Below are 16,521 nucleotides of genomic sequence, written 5' to 3'. Positions count from 1 at the left end.
ATATGTGAGTGTATATGTGGTTGATTTTCCATACCTTTCTGTGAGGAAAGTGTGTGTGTGTGTGTGTGTGTGTGTGTGTGTGTGTGTGTGTGTATACACGTGAGCCTAGAACTCAGGAGGAACGTGGCTGGGTGGGGTGAGTTTTGAGGAGGTGAAGGGGGAGACCGGAAGGAGCTATGATTATTTCAACCTTGAAAACTCACTTCAATTGCAATTTACAACCTGCAGACAAAGGCTGCAGTCGCCGTAGTAACAGCAGCTGCGGGGGTTTTGACAGGGGAAAATCCTTTCACTGATGGTTCCAGGACTGGCTGTCACCCGTGGCCGAGCCAAATGCATCTCTGGCTTACTGCGCCTCGGGACACAATTAGGACATCTTCAAACTGTTGCTGCTGTCATTGCTGCCACGTGTCCGGAATTGATCTCCTCCAGGAGCTCTCGGAAATCTGTGTCTTGCTTCCTCCCAGAACTGCGATTCCTCTGCCTTGGCCTGGGGGTCCCTCCCTCCAACGAGAGGGGTTTCTCTGACCCTGGCTTCCCTCCACGGCCCCCTGCCTCCTCTAGCCCTGCAGACGGAGATGCTTAGCTCCTGGTTAGTCCTGGCCAGACGCCCCAGAGAAGAGGAAGGAGGCAAATCAGGGTGGATGGAGGGAGAAGAAGGAGGGGACAGTTCAGGGTGGCAGAAACTCTGGGAGCAGGAGAGATCTAGGTTCCAATCCCAGCCACTCACCGGCCAGGCCCATCCACAGGTGTGTAGGAGCACCTGCCGGTGGTCAGGATTCCGCAAGCCTCGGTACTGCACACGACTACCTGCGAACCTCCTCCTCCGAGAGGGCGGCTGGTCCGGTCTGCCTCTCAGAGGCTCAGGGCAAAGGAAGCATCGGCCACGCTGCAGGGTTATTTGCTGGAGTCAAGGGTGTACAGAGAGCCTCACTGGTTACGGGCGCAGCTTCCAACATTCAGGACAGCGTGTCTTGACCTTGTTTAGCTTGTGTTTGTGACCCCTGCCCCCTCCCCCAAAGGGAGCACACTGAGGCTGTGTCATTGCTGCTTCTTGTGGGGCTTAGGGGAGGAGCCTTGTGTGTGTGACACGGAGTGTGTGTAGGGGGCAGACTCAAGGCCTGCTACTCCCTTAGAAATAAAGACCCTTTGCAGGGCGCCTCACTGCCCTATTACCTCATTGGTCATTGGGGGCAGACTTGAGACAAAAGTCAACCATGTGAAAGTGTGTTGGGGAATCTCCAGAAACTGACGGCTGGCCCTGTGGCAACTCTGGGGGCATGGATCCTGAGGGGCTGTGCTCCAGGGCCGCTGACAGCCCACAGGACCCCGGAGCCAGGCAGAGGTGGGCCCCCCTGGTGAGGGGCTCCCGTGAGGTCTGCACTCCATGTGTGACCCCAGTGAGATCACGTGGTCCTGGACCCGCGTGGCCCAGGGATGCATACTTCAGCTGGACTGCTAAGGGGGACCCCTGGGACGCTGGAAGCAGAGAGGCCAAGGGCAGCTCTGTCAGGGTGCCTTGCCCGACGTGTCCTTGGCCTGGGGAGAGCCCTGCCCCCTCTCTGCAGTGGCCGCAGCCGCCCCCTCGATCCCGGGTAATAATTCAGTCTCTCACCCATATGAAATGAGGGCATGATGGGAGCTTTGGGGGCGTGGAACAGCGGGATGCAGACAGAGGACAGGACCTGTGGGCTGGGGGTGAGGGAGGGGCCGGCAGCTGGGGCTTTCCTCACAACCCTGCCCCAGCCTCTTCTGTCACCCTCTGGGAGCAAGACTGTCTCTTGAGCTTCTCTCCTGACTACCAGAACCTGTGATCAGAAGCCTTGAACAGGAGGGCAGGCTGCTGAGGCTGGAGAACCTGCCTCTCCCGTCCATTCACCTGTTGTGCCATGGCTGAGAGACAGCTTTGCCTGTTGGCAAAGCTCTGCCTTCCCAGGAGCTCCGAGGCAGGCGGGGCTTGGACCTCTCTCTGCCCTCGTGTTTAACACGCTTCTGCATCACTTGGCAAGCACCGGGCCTCTCTGTGACCTGTCGTGAATGTAAACCCGTTTATCCTCACGGGGGCCCTATCCCGACCCTATGAGCTAAGTACCATCAGCATCCTCACCTTGCAGTCTAGGAAACGGAAGCCCACAGGCTGAGGTGGCAGGCCCAGGGTCATAGCTAGATGATGTGTTAGAGCTGGGGTCCCGCCCAGACAGTCTGCTGCGAGTGCAGCGCGGTGCGTAGCCAAGGGCTCAGCCTTGAAGACCACCCCGTCTCCAGCCCCAAGGCCATGCTGCAGAAGCTGTGGTATGTCTGGAGCCAGCAGTTCCCCCAGAGCCAACTGTCCAGTCTGGGGACTGGGGGCCTCTGATCTGTGACCCTGAGGTTAGGGTACTGGAATCAGGTTCTGACCTTGGTCACAGTGTCTTGGTGGCCAACATAGGGATATGAGATGTGCCACCAGCTCCATGGGAGCCCTGGGCAGCAGGGCACAGTGACCATGAATTAGCTAAAAGTAGAGGAACTTAGGGGTGATCTGTGGATCCCTGAGGCCTCAACCTGGCTCCCACATGACACCCGTTGAAGTCCCAGGCCCGTGGGATGCCACTCACCCTGCTGGCCGCTGGGGAATTACCTCTGTCAGGTGTGGCCCGGGCTCTCTAGCAGGGAGGCATGGGTGTGTGTCTGTGTGTGTTTAAGGGTTAATTTCATCGTCCTGGCGGTCGAGGGAGGAGGCTGCCAGGCAGGCTGTGTGCAGGGCTGTGGGCTTGGGAGTGGAAGCTGGGGTCCCCAGAACTCTGCCCATCCTCCCCCTTCCTCTCCTCTGCCATCCCCCTGTCCTCAGCTCAGAGCTCCTGCCCCTCCACCACGCTCCTGCCCTCCCACTTTCCTGCCCTCCCCACTGCGATCCGCCTCTTACAGTCACTGAGGTGTACAGGCTGGGGGCTGGGGCACCTGGTCACATCCAGCTCTGCGTGGTCCTGGAATGCCAGGGCGCTTTTCTGTGCCTCAGTGTTTTCATCTCTATAGAAATGAATAGGGATCATTACCTCATAGCATTGCTGTGATTATCTGATGACTTACATACATAAAGAGCTTAGAACAGCACCTGACACAGAGTACATGCTCTTTAGAAGTTATTCTCCATCATCATTATGACCCAGGCCTGGGGCTCCTCCTCCTCCAGAAGGTCTTGCCGGCCTGCTCTAGCCCCACGGCCTCTGTAGCCCAGCTTAGAAACCCTCTCTTCTGAGCACTTAGGCACCGTAATTGTGTGGTTTGCTCAGCTCCTCTGTGCCACGTGTTTCCTGTAGCTCATCTCATATACAGAAGTTCTGTGGGGCAAGAGGATGATCTTTTTACTGACAAGACATCGAGACCTCAGGCAGCCAGAGAGTTTGTATAGGACCCAGAGCAGGGGGCTTGGGTGTGTGCAGAGCCCAGGGGGTGAGGATGGGAGGCCATGGTGCCCTAGGGAGCCACTGCTGTTTGCAGTGAGGAGGCAGTGCAGGGGGTTCCCCATGTTGCAAAGCTCACTCACCCTGGCTAAGGAGGGGGTCACTGACAAGGGGGAGGGTTGGGGGGGGTCACTGACAAGGGGGAGGGGGGTCACTGACAAGGGGGAGGGTTGGGGGGGTCACTGACAAGGGGGAGGGGGTGGGTGGGGTCAGGGGGAGGGGGGTCACTGACAAGGGGGAGGGGTGGGTGGCGATGATGGTGACTTCTGATGTCTGGGGCATCTGGAAGCCACTGAGGGCATTGGATCCTGAAGCCTGAGGGACCTGCGGCCAGTCCCTCACCCTCTCTGGGCCTCAGTTTCCCCCCCTCACCCTGTGGTGGGGCAGCAGCCCCTGGCTGGTGGTTGCCCATGGCTGAGTTGCTGTAGGGCATCTCTGCCCTCATCCACAGATGCAGTTTCTACCCTGGCGACTTCCCAGCTCACACAGGGTCCAGCTGTACAGTCGCGAGGGCAGTGGGCCTTTCAGGACCATGTCCCAGGCGCCCCCATGAGATCGTCGCCTGGGGTGATGAAGCTAACCCTGGGCCTGGGGCTGGGAGACCCGGGTGAATCCCAGGGGGGCCGCTGTGGTTCCTGCCGCGTTCCCATCTGTGAGCGCTCATGGGCCTCGTGGGCACTCCCGCCCTGAACGTTTTCGTTGCAGACCGGGAGCGCATCGGGCAGGACTCAGCATATGAGCAGGAGGGGAAGGTGCAATTTGTGATCGACGCTGTGTACGCCATGGGCCACGCGCTTCACGCCATGCACCGAGACCTGTGTCCGGGCCGCGTGGGGCTCTGCCCGCGCATGGACCCCGTAGACGGGACCCAGCTGCTCAAGTACATCCGCAATGTCAATTTCTCAGGTGGGGGCACCACCCAACCCCGGGGAAAGGGTCCCGGGGCTCCATTGGGTGGGAGTGGGGGAACCTCTTCAGATGCTTCCAGGGAGTAAAACCTCCTGAGACGTTCCATGCAGAGGTGTTGCCGCCCAGGGCTCACGCTCCACCCTGTCTCTGGGCAAAGGCTCAGCAAACAGTGTGTGACCCCCATGGGCCCCCTCAGGCATTGCGGGGAACCCTGTGACTTTCAATGAGAATGGAGACGCACCTGGGCGCTACGACATCTACCAGTACCAGCTGCGTAACGGCTCGGCTGAGTACAAGGTCATCGGCTCCTGGACGGACCACCTGCACCTCCGAGTAAGTGCCCGGAGGGAGGGCAGGGCGGGGTGGGCGGGGGAGAGGGCACCCGGCCCTGGGAGGGGAGCCCTGACGCCTGGGTTTGGTGCTGCCGAGTTGGGGCTTCTGTCAGAGGGCCCTGAGCCCCCAAACTCCGGAACAGAAGAGCAGGGCAGCTGCGCTCCCACTCTCCCTGCCCCTGTCCTCCCCGGGGCCCTCCTGCCTGCTCCCCTCGCAGGGCAAACCCTGTGGACAGATGAATTCATACTGGGGTGCGGGGGCTCAGAGTCTTGGGGGTGGGGAGTGGGGATGGGGAGGAAAGGTGAGGAGGGAGAGGGCTGTGTCTGGACAGAGGATGACAAAGCTCACAGTCGTGCAGTGGGGTTCTGCCGGTGGGTAGCTGTTTGAGAATGACTCCATCAAACCACACGGGAAGGCCATCATTTTTCTCGGTGGCGTGAAGGAGCTTCTCCTGGGTCCCCTAGCCATGCTGTTCGAAGTCATGGCTGTCCCAGGGACTCGGGACTCCCAGGGACTCCCTCCTGCTCTCGATGTCCCCGGCTATGAATAATGCCATGTTTTGGGGATAAAAGGGACCTGTGGTTGGTCCCCCGAGGAGGTGCCTGTGGACTGGTCCCCTTGCAGGGTGGAGGGTGAGCTGTGCACGGGGTGGGCACAGCGTGACTTCGAGCTGGACCGGACAGGCTCAGGAGGCCCAGATTCTGGGAGAGTCTCCCCACGTCCCTGCTGTTCCCTCCTGTAAGCATCTCTTCTGGCCGCAAGCACTGGAGCTTTTCAGGGCACTCTCTGCCCATGATCTCGTTTATCCCCAACAATCTTCCAAATCAGAAGGAACATCCCAGGAAACCCAGCCCTAGGGATGTTCCAAAGGCCACACAGCGTGGCGGGGATAGAGCCCATTCCTACAGTGATGCTCCCTGGGTTGCTGGGTGGGTCGGAGCAAGGTGGGCAGTGTGGGACCCAGCCCGGATGGAGGCCTGTCTCATTCAGATCCAGCATAGCGGGGAGGGGCAGGGCCTCCAATCACTGGCAGGCAGCTCATCCTTACAGACCACCCGCTGTGACGGCTCCTATTCTCAGCAAGTTACCTTACTGTGGGGATGCCAGCCCTGCAGGGCTGGCACTGTTATCATCCCATTCTGCAGGTGTGGTAAGTGAAGGCAGGCTTGGGGGGTGGGACAAATAACAGTCCCCTCCCAGGAATACAAGCCCCTCCACCAGCATGGAGCTGGGGGAAGGGAGGAGGTGGTGCAGGACTGGTCCTCAACCGCCACACCTGCCCTGTCCCTCCCGAGGGCTCTCGCTCCAGTGGCCAGACCTCACTGCTGCTTGTAGACTCCACCATGATTCACTGGCCCCACCTTGGGCCAGCCCTGGGCTGGGGGCTGCAGACAGCAGGAAAGTAACTCAAAGGCGCTGTCTTCCTGGGGCTGATGCTTTGGAGAAGCAGACAGAGCTTCCAAGTGGAAGCCACCGTAAGTCACAGAGGGCCCTGGTGGGTTTGTATCTGCTATCTTTGGATCAGGCAGGACAACAAAGGCTCAGAGAGGCTGAGGTGTTTGCTGAAGGCTGCATAGCCAGCTAGCAACAGAACTGTGACCCCAACATTTGACCTCATTCGCTGCTCTTTCCACTGGAGCCACAGTTTCCCAGAAGACCCCCATCCCCCTGGACCCCTGGGCCCCGCTGCACCGTCACAGGTCTGGTGCCCAGAGATTGTCCTGCCCCCTTGTTCCTGCAGGATGGTAGTTGGCCCTGGTCACTGCTGTGCTCTTTGGCTTCTAGGGGGACGGTCATGCCCAGAGCCATAAGGCAAGCTCCCTCCTTGAGATTTTTGTCCCCATCCACCATGAAGCCATCTTTGGATGCTCCACCCTGCCTACTCCAGCCCGCCTCACTCACCCTTTTTCTCAGCTCTAAAACCCTCCCTTCAGCCCCAAACCTTCTCCTGGAGTGAGCTCCCAGCACAAAGGGCCTGCTGTTCTCTCAGCATGAAAGTGAAAGTGTTCGTCGTTCAGTCGTGTCCGACTCTGTGACCCTGTGGACTGTAGCCCTCCAGGCTCCTCAGTCCATGGGATTCTCCAGGCAAGAATGCTGGATTGGGTTGCTGTGCCCTCATCCGGGGGTCTTCCCAACCGAGGGATCGAACCCAGGTCTCCTGCATTGCAGACAGATACTTTACCTTCTGAGCCACAGGGGAAGCCCCAAAGCCATGCTCTAAGCATGACCCTTCCTAAGAGCTGATGCTTGGAATATGCTCCCAAGTGTGGCCAGGCTGCCTTTGCCCAGAGCCTGGAGCTCTTGGGGGCTCTCACTTACTTCCCAGAACTTCGTGACACACTCAGTAGGGCATGCCAGCTTCTGGGGCTCCTTTGCTTGCAGCCACTGTGTCTTCAGAGGCATGTAACAGAACACACTCATTCAAAGCAAGACGCAAAGGAACACTCACCCCTGGGCACACATTGCAGGTTCTCTGATCGAACCTTTGTTCATTGTTCTCTGCTGAACCTGACTCCTGTGCCACCCGGAGGAGGCCCTGGGGGCTGAGCCATCGGGCAGTGCGTCTCCCCTTTGTGTGTGCACACCAGTCACCTGTGGGGTTTTGTTAAAACTCAAATTCTGGGACTTCCCCAGCTGTCCAGTGGTTAAGATTTCACTTTCCAACGCAGGGGATGAGGGTGCAGTCCCTGGTCAGGGAGCTAAGATCCTGCATGCCTCACGGCCAAAAAAACCAGGACATGAAACAACAGAAGCAACTGTAACAAATTCAATAAAGACTTTACAAATGGTCCACATTAAAAAAAAAACAACACCTCAGATTCTGAGTCAGTAGGTCTCGGGTGGCCAAACATTTACATTTCCAACCAGCTCCGGGGTGACGCTGATGCGGCTGGTCGGGGGACCACCGTGAGGAGCGAGGCCTCTCAGGGCTGGGAGTCCAGGCTGTGGGCTCTCTGCGCTCTCCCCTGTGACTCTAGGTTGTCACTGCTGGTCTCTGTATGACCCTTGGGGGTTTTGTATTGGAGCAGGATCCCCAACAGGTCATCTGGGTCTGAATCGTGCCCGGGAGCTTATCTAAACGCAGCTGTTGGATTCGGTTGATCCTGGCAGGGCCAGCCGGGCAGCTGGATTTTAGCCATCCGATGGAGCGATTCAGATGCGAGGTTCCAGGGTGCCAGCCAGGGGGGCGGTCCAGGGCCCTGGGCGGCGTGTCCTGAGGCCGGCTCCCCTGCGCTGTCGTTGACAGATAGAGCGGATGCTCTGGCCGGGGAGCGGCCAGCAGCTGCCCCGCTCCGTCTGCAGCCTGCCCTGCCAGCCGGGCGAGCGGAAGAAGACAGTGAAGGGCATGCCCTGCTGCTGGCACTGCGAGCCCTGCACGGGGTACCAGTACCAGGTGGACCGCTACACCTGCAAGACTTGTCCCTACGACATGCGGCCCACGGAGAACCGCACGGGCTGCCGGCCCATCCCCATCATCAAGCTTGAGTGGGACTCGCCCTGGGCCGTGCTGCCCCTCTTCCTGGCCGTGGCGGGCATCGCCGCCACGCTCTTTGTGGTGGTCACCTTCGTGCGCTACAACGACACGCCCATCGTCAAGGCCTCGGGCCGCGAGCTGAGCTACGTGCTGCTGGCGGGCATCTTCCTGTGCTACGCCACCACCTTCCTCATGATCGCCGAGCCCGACTTGGGTACCTGCTCTCTGCGTAGGATCTTCCTGGGGCTCGGCATGAGCATCAGCTACGCGGCCCTGCTCACCAAGACCAACCGCATCTACCGCATCTTCGAGCAGGGCAAGCGGTCGGTCAGCACCCCGCGCTTCATCAGCCCCGCCTCGCAGCTGGCCATCACCTTCAGCCTCATCTCCCTGCAGCTGCTGGGCATCTGCGTGTGGTTCGTGGTGGACCCGTCCCACTCGGTGGTGGACTTCCAGGACCAGCGGACACTGGACCCCCGCTTCGCCAGGGGGGTGCTCAAGTGTGACATCTCGGACCTGTCCCTCATCTGCCTGCTGGGCTACAGCATGCTGCTCATGGTCACGTGCACCGTGTACGCCATCAAGACGCGCGGCGTGCCCGAGACCTTCAACGAGGCCAAGCCCATTGGCTTCACCATGTACACCACCTGCATCGTCTGGCTCGCCTTCATCCCCATCTTCTTTGGCACCTCTCAGTCGGCCGACAAGGTGAGTCACGGGGCAGGCCGGGGGGCGGGGGGCGAGCCGGGGGGCGAGCCGGGGGCAGCCTCCCGGGGCTGGCCAGCCCCTCTGGACCCCCGCTCAGTTTCCTCTCCAGCTTTTGCGTCTCTCTTGCCTCCCGCCCTTCTCTTCTCCTGTCCCCTCCCTTTTCTCTCTGCGCCCCCCACCCCTTCTCGTCTCTGTCCCTCCTGCTCCTTCCCACCCTCTCTCCACTCTCCACTTCCCCGTCTCTTCATCCCTGCCTCTCCTGCCCCGTCCTTTTCTCCTCCCCACCTCATTCCCGTCTTCCTCTCTCCTCCCTGCCCCACTGGAATGCTGCCTGCTCTTTCATTCTTCATTTTCTTTCTTTTTTTTTTCTCTGGCCGTGCCACGTGGCTTATGGGATTTTAGTTCCCTGACCGGGGATTGAACCCAGGCCCTTGGCAGTGAGATTGTGGAGTTCTGACCATTGGACGCTCAGGGGATTCACACTCTTTTTTAGGCTCTCCCTTTCCTCTTTCCCTGCTCAGCCCTTCTTCCTTTCTGTCCACGCCTCTCTTCTTCCCCTTCTCTCCGCCCTCCTTGCTGCCCTTGAGGAGCCCCAGGGGTCCCTGGGGTGGGTGGTGTAAGGGGCACTTGCTCCCTCCCTTTCCAGCCCCAAAGCCACCCCGAAGCCGGGATTGGGAGGCCTGGCAGCGTCAGCTCAGGGCCCTCGCTCCTACTGCTGGAGCTGCGAAGGGCCGCCGTCTGCTGCCTCTGCCAGGCCTGAGGTTCAGACACACACACCCCAAGGGCCCTGTGGACTCTGCCCACATCACAGCCCCAGTGCTGCCTGGGTTCTGGGGTTTTATCTTGGAGGACTGAGAGTCACTGAAGTCAGAGGCCAGAGATGGGGCGGATCGGGGGGACCGAGGACCCGAGCTCCATGTCTGACTGTGGGCTCCTGGGCAAGCCAGCTGGCCTCCACCTCAGCATCTTCATCGTAGAGTGGGCCATGACCCCCACCCTGCAGTCCTCACAGGTGCTGTAATAATCACTCAGCACGAGGGGTGTAGGAGCCACTCGCCTGTTGTAAGGACGCTGGGGCTGGGAAGTCGGGGGGAGGGTGGAGGGGACAAGGTCGTGGGGAAACGGTGCAGATGGCCTAGGACCCAGAGGCCCAAGCATGCTGGCTTTTCCAGGGAGTGAGAAGGGAGCCGCTGGGGGGCGGGAGGGCCGTGGTGGGATGTAGGACCCCTCTGGGGGCTGGGTGAGCCCTGCAGAGGGCGAGCGGGAAGCAGGGCGGTGTGACGGTGCCCGCAGGAGGTGAGGAGCGGGGGGCGCCGGCCGCGTCCGGGGGGCTTGGGGGCTGGGATGCTGGTGGAGTGTGCGTGAGTGAGAAGCACAGAGGGGGTCCAGGTATTGGTGTGAGCAGTGGGAAGGGAGGAGCGTCTACACTCGGGGGCAGGGTTGGGGAGGCAGCGAAGGCGCCTCTGGGGCAGAGACGGGGAATTCCTGCGGACGGGCTGAGTTTAGGAGGCCCGTGAGACAGCCCGGCGCAGCGGCACTGGGCAGTGGTTGACTCAGTGTTTGACTGTGTGAGTCTGGGGTTCAGGGGCGAGGGCCAGGCTCGACCTGCACCCGGGGAAGTCCCCATCCTGTGGACAGCATTTAAAGGGTGAGCCTGAATTTGAGTTCCGAGGGAGGCTGGGCCCCAGTGAGGCTGTGGTCAGAGCCACCATGGCTGGTTGCTTGTCATGTGCCAGGCACTTGGCGTGGTGGTCAGCAGGTGCCACACAACAGGCCAGGGTACCTTCACCACCCATGTTTACAGATGAGGCGGAGGAAGCTGGAGCGACTTGTCTAAGGTCACCCAGCCGGCAGGAAGCACGGCTGCACGTGAAGGTGCTCTAGCTCAGGAGCCCCTCCCCACCCCTGCAGCTCTGCGGCAGCTCCCCGACCCTGGGCCTCCCTCGGGATGTGCCCTCCTTTTTTCCAGCAGCTCCTTGAAGGCAGGAGCCGCACCCTCTGCCCTGCGTCCCTTGGGCCTGGTGCAGGGAGGCCTGTGGCCCTTCTTCTAACAGTGGCCCTGGGGGCTGGGGGTTCTGAGACGCAGACCCTGAAGCTGGCAGTGAGCACCCCGAGGCCCAGGACCAGGCCTGGCTCCTGGCCATCCCGCATACTTGAGCCAAAGCCGCTGCCGCTGAGGAACAGCTCACACTGTGGGCCGGGTCTGGATCTCCCCCGCCTCCAGGCCTGCAGGAGGCCCCCCCGACTACGGGCAGGTGCAGGCAGAGGCCCCCGAGCTCTGCAGCGCCCAGGGAGAACGTGGAGCCAGCAGGGGAGGCCGCCCACACCCCAGGAAGCTGGCAGCTTGAGAAATTACCCTCAACAATCCCAGGAGGCCCCTTCCCTCACCTCCCTGGGGAGTAAGGCACGCAGCTGGGAGGCTGATGCAGGGTGGTCTGGGCCCCGACTCTGCCTTCCTGTAACTCCCCGCGTGTTCCTGTCCTCCTCCTGGTCCCGGCCCCTCCACCACCCAGCCCTCTCTCAGCACCCCGGGCCAGCCCGAAGGCCTCTGACTTCTTCCTTTGTAGGAGGCGCCCCTCAGTACTGATTGTGAAGAGGAGCCCCTGAGATGATCTCCTCTGAGGCCCAGAGAGGGACAGGGACCTGCCCAGGGTCACACAGCAGGCTGGCCCACGCCAACGTGTGGCCGTGACACCCAGGTCTGCCCCTGATGGCATCGATGTGGGATACGCCCCCTCCTCCTCTGAGCTTTTGAATGAGGCTGGGGACATGAGCGCTGAAGTCCATCCAGCTCAGAACACCAGGCTTCTCAGAGGCTCAGGCAACCTGGGTTTGGATCTGTGCTGTGTCACGTCTCAGCTACAAATGGCCCCAATGAAAGCTGCAGGTCCGGCTGCTGGGCACCGGGTGTGTGCGCGTGTGTGTGTGTTTGTGTGCACGCACACGTGTAGATGGAGCGGAGTGGAGTGAGGCTACTATGGGGACTTGTGTTATGGGTATATGGGTACAGAAATGTGTATGTTCAGAAGTGTGTTTGTATAGTGTGTATGTATATATGCACTTCTGTACCCATAACACAGCTCCCACAGTCCCCCACTCCACTGTGCCCCCTGCCTTTTTGTGCACATTGAGCGGTGAATGGCAGTGTGTGTGTGTGTGTGTGTGTATGCTCACAGATTGAGTGGGGATGAGCAGGTGTATGTACCGAGGGTTCGTGGCTGTATGAATGTGTCTGAGTGTGCAGATAAAGTGTGCATGGTCACTGGTATGTGTGCAGGTGCAGGTGTGTGTTTAGGTGTGTGTACAGATTATGTGAGTACATTGTGTGTGTACACGGGTGTGTACCCAGGTACATGAAGGAGTGTGTGTGTGAGAGCCCAGGTGTATCTGAGTCAGGAATGTGTGGCTGTGAGTTCAGATGTGTGAATGAATGCGAAGTCGTTTGGGAACATGGGTGTGGATCTGTGAGTCTCTGTGTGTCCAGTAGTGTGCGCACTCACAGATGCTTGGCTGCGCCCATCCCCCAGGCTACTGGTGTTGCTCTGGTGAGCAGGCGGCCGGGTTTCCGGAGCTCACCTCCACAGCCATGCGCCGTTCCCCTGAGCTGACTGGGGTGTGGTCTCTTCAACTGGTGGGGTTACTGCTCCAGCCAGGTCAGGGTGGCCCTTAGAGGCCGGCCAGGTGGCCAGGTGGTGGGGAAGCTCATTTGTCTGGTTCATAGATTCTGGCAATCTCAGGACCCACCAGGGTCCAAAGTGGGAGGAACTCCCCGGAGCCTGCCACCAGGCTGAGGGCAAAACCAGGAAACTCACCGTCCACCTCCACAGCGGCTCCTGTCCACACCCTTTGCCCCACCCCAGGTGACTCCTGTCCTCCCCCATCAGACCCGGCTCCGACAGCCTCGTTCACTCCGGGAGCAGGGACCTGGGAGGCCGGTGCAGGGTTCCTTGCAGAGGATCGAGAGGAGCAAGGGCCTGACCAAAGTCGAAGAGGGGAGCAGGAAGGGGGGCAGCTTGGGCTGGGGGCTGGGTGGAGGGGAGAGAAGGTGCCAGAACATCCTGGAAGCCTCCTCTCACTCTGCCTGCCTTGGAGACCTGCATCTGTGCCGGGCCCCAGCCCTGCAGGCTAGAGGTTCAGAGGACCGCTGCTTTTCTGATAGGGTTAACACGCCACTGCCTCCTGGTGACCATGTTTTACCTTCACCTGGGGGGCTCCCCATCGATGCTGGAGCCAGGGTGGGGTGCCAACCCCACTTTTGTGCACAGGGCCGGCCACCCCCAGCCTGGGGATGGCTAGAGGAGCCCCCAGAGGAGGGACTCCAACAGATAGGGGCAGCTTTGTTCAAGTTTGGTCTCTTTCTACCCCTTCTTGTATTTTGTGTGCCCAAAGGCTCCTAGGCTGAAAACCCTGAGGCCTGTGTGCAGGGCTGGCTCCATAGTTTTTAAGGCCTGGTGCCAAATGAGAATGAAGGCCTCTTGTTCAAAAATTACTCGGAACTCAAGGTGTTAAACCGAGTGACATGCCCATGGAGCAAGCTCTGCCTGTGTTGGTGGAGAACCCAGCATCCCTCAGTGGGTCAGGGCGGAGTGGAGTCTGGAACCCAGTCCCTGGACCCCCACACAGTACTGTGTCCACTGCAGGCCTCACTCCACCCAGAGAGGGGTCCTTGAGCCCTGTCCCACCAACCTCGTTTCGGCCCAACCGTACCTCCCCCCATCACCAAGGTGGGGGCAAATGACCTAAGATGAATCTACCCTGGAAATACACCCAAGAATCAATCCCCAGTGTGAAAGAAGAGACACCCCTGCCCTTAGGGATCCCCAAATCTAATGACAGAGGTATGCCTTGTCCCCAGGGAACCCCCAGGCAATGGTGAAGACCCAGATAACATGCCTGTTCTCGCTGAATTCAGACCTCTACTATCTTCTACAAGGGTCTGTTATGATACTCTGGAGCCTGGACCCCTCCACCCTGGGGCCCCAATGCCATCTCAGGGGTGGGAGAGGTGGCTGGCACCCTCCACTGGCTTGTCAAGACCTTTCTCGTCCGCATGCTAGGGGGCAGTGCTTGCCCCTGGGTGAGAGTGTGGGTTGTGTGTGAGGACAGAGGCATGTGTGCTCACTGGGGAACAGGCTCTTATTTCCCTGGGTCTGTGACACCTTCTGAATGGTGGCCTCTCCGCACTCCCAGCCTCCTCCCTGCACCCTTTCAGTGCTGTAAGTTTCACGTGGCCTCATAGTCTGTGCTTGGGTGTCCTCATGGTTTGGGTGAAGTTGGTGCTATCATCCCATTGTGCTGATGAGAACATTGAGGGCTGGAGAGGGGATGAGGCTTCCCCAGGGTCACACAGCTCTCTCCTCTCAGACCCTCCAGCTTCTCCAGCCTCCTTCCAAAGGCAAGAACCCCAGGGAAGGGTGGCTGAGGTGAAGTCCTTTAGATTCAGGTCATGAGGTATTTATGGAGAGGGGCAGGGGATGGGGAGAATATGAGAACAAGAGGACCTGGCCCCTCCCTTCAGGAGACTTTCCAATGAGGCCCCTGTGACCTCAGAACTCAAGTCTAGACCCGGGTCCCCCACTGCTGGGCTGGGTGCAAGGAGTGAAGGCTGTCTTGGGGGATTGGCTAGGATCTGGGAGTCAGGGAGGGCTTCCTGGAGGAGGTGGTACATTAATCAGGCCCCAGGGGAGGGATCCCAGGCTCAGAAACAGCAGATATAGGAGGCAGAGGGCATTTTCAGCTTTTCGATACCCAGACCTGGGGGCCACAGCCCGGGCTTCCCCTGGCCCCCCCCTGGCTGAGGGGGCCAGAGAAGCTGCTGAGACCTGGAGGCCCAGGAGGGAAGGAGGGGGTGAGGAGCGGATCCCAGGCTGGGGCAGTGGGAATAGTCGGGCCCTGCCTGGAAGGCCCCACTATTGAAGAATGGATTACCCGACACCCAGATTAATGGGCTTTCATTTTGCTAAACATCTGTCACTGTTAGTGCTGGCGAGTGAGCGTGAAATGAGCTTTGACTGGGCTGCCATCAGTGGATCACGACGGGTGCCATGGCTCCTGTGCCAGCCGCCTGCTCTGTACAGAGTGGCGGGGGGATGGGGACAGTCACTGACTGAGGGTCCTGGCCACGGCACTGTTCCATAGCCACTGGGAGCTACTACAAGGCACCCGCTGATGTTCACCTCACTCCCAGCTCTGTGCAGGGGGCTGCTTCAGGGGAACGTCAGCTGTCCCCCGAGAGCCCTGCCCTTGGGCGTCTACCAAATAGCACATAACAGTGCTACACTTGTGTGCACCGACCACATACCAGATATTATTTTACATGGCTTTGCCATTTATTAAGTCATTTCAAACTCACAACAACCCTATGAGGTAAGGACTAGAACTCTCATGCCCGAGCAAACTGAGGCCCAAAGGATGTGGCTTGTCCAAGATCACGTAGTGACAGTGGTGGAGCCAGGCTGAATCCAAGCTATATACCATGGCTCCCTTTCGCCCGAAACCACCAAGACACAGGGCGGAGTCCCCAGCTGTGTCTGTCTGAGGGTTGGGCTTCGGACAGGGCCCCCCGCGAGCCCCGGGCAGAGCGCGCCCTGACGCCGCCCCCGGCCCGCCCCCAGCTGTACATCCAGACGACGACGCTGACGGTCTCGGTGAGTCTGAGCGCCTCGGTGTCCCTGGGGATGCTCTACATGCCCAAGGTCTACATCATCCTCTTCCACCCGGAGCAGAACGTGCCCAAGCGCAAGCGCAGCCTCAAAGCCGTCGTCACCGCCGCCACCATGTCCAACAAGTTCACGCAGAAAGGCAGCTTCCGGCCCAACGGCGAGGCCAAGTCCGAGCTCTGCGAGAACCTGGAAGCCCCCGGTGAGTGCCGGCCCCGTCCCTCTTCCGCTAGGCCAGCCCGGGCCCCGCCCCTCTCCTCTGGACCAGCCCAGGCCCCGCCCCTCTCCCGCTGGACCAGCCCAGGCCCCGCCCCTCTCCCGCTGGACCAGCCTGGGCCCCGCCTTCTTCCTGGAGCAGGTCCGCGCTTCACTGCTTCCAACCAAGTTTGGTCCAGTGGGGTCACTGGGAGAGCCCCGAGGCCAACTTGCGAGGTTCCCACCCAGAGGAGAGCCTTGAGGCACCAGCTTAGCCCGCTCTGCCCTGCCCCGTCCTGGGAGGGGGACCCTTGTCTCTCCCTTCCAGGGAACTAGGCCCACCTAGGAAGAGGCTGTGGGGGGTCTGGTTCAGGCAGTGTGACCTGAGACTCTGGGATTTCTCCACCTTGGCGTCCACATCCGGGCCTGTGCCCTTTCAGTCTCCCTGGGGAGGGGAGCACTGTCTGGAAGGTCACTGCTCTCTGGCCCTCTGGTGCCAGAGCAGTTGAAATCCCTCAGCTTGGCTTTGTCCAGCTGCCCCAAGGCAGGGTCCTGAGAGAGTGGGACTCAGGACAGGGTCCTGGGATGGGTAAGTGAGGCCTTGGATGGGGAGCAGGGCCTGAAGAGTGGTTCTCAGGGGGATGTCCAAGGAGAGAGAGGTAGGGCATGTGAGAGACAGGTTGGGCCTCCAGGGACCAGTAACAGTGGTGACCATTTCTTGAACCCTGACTGTGGGCCACATCTGCCAGGAACCAGTTTCCATCTTCACAGCAACCTTGAAAGCAGTGCTTTTTAATTA

General features: G+C 60.1%; 1 protein-coding gene across 7 annotated transcripts in view; it reads left to right on the top strand.

Annotated features, from left to right (window-relative positions):
- GRM4 (glutamate metabotropic receptor 4) overlaps positions 1–16,521 on the top strand; it is a 114,063-nt gene that overhangs the window by 91,436 nt on the left and 6,106 nt on the right. For 5 of the 7 annotated variants that reach the window (XM_081520018.1, XM_081520016.1, XM_081520014.1 and 2 more), the window contains 4 exons: positions 4,149–4,349; positions 4,549–4,685; positions 7,933–8,868; positions 15,483–15,729. In XM_081520018.1, coding sequence (XP_081376144.1) covers positions 4,149–4,349; positions 4,549–4,685; positions 7,933–8,868; positions 15,483–15,729 — 1,521 coding nt within the window. The remainder of the gene's footprint in view (positions 1–4,148; positions 4,350–4,548; positions 4,686–7,932; positions 8,869–15,482; positions 15,730–16,521) is intronic. The other 2 variants (XM_081520019.1, XM_081520020.1) reach the window with 2 other exon arrangements.

The sequence above is a fragment of the Giraffa tippelskirchi genome, chromosome 8 (genome assembly GCF_054371585.1).
Source record: "Giraffa tippelskirchi isolate mGirTip1 chromosome 8, T2T-mGirTip1v1.2.pri, whole genome shotgun sequence".
Lineage (NCBI taxonomy): Eukaryota > Metazoa > Chordata > Mammalia > Artiodactyla > Giraffidae > Giraffa > Giraffa tippelskirchi.
This window is presented reverse-complemented; position numbering and strand designations above follow the sequence as displayed.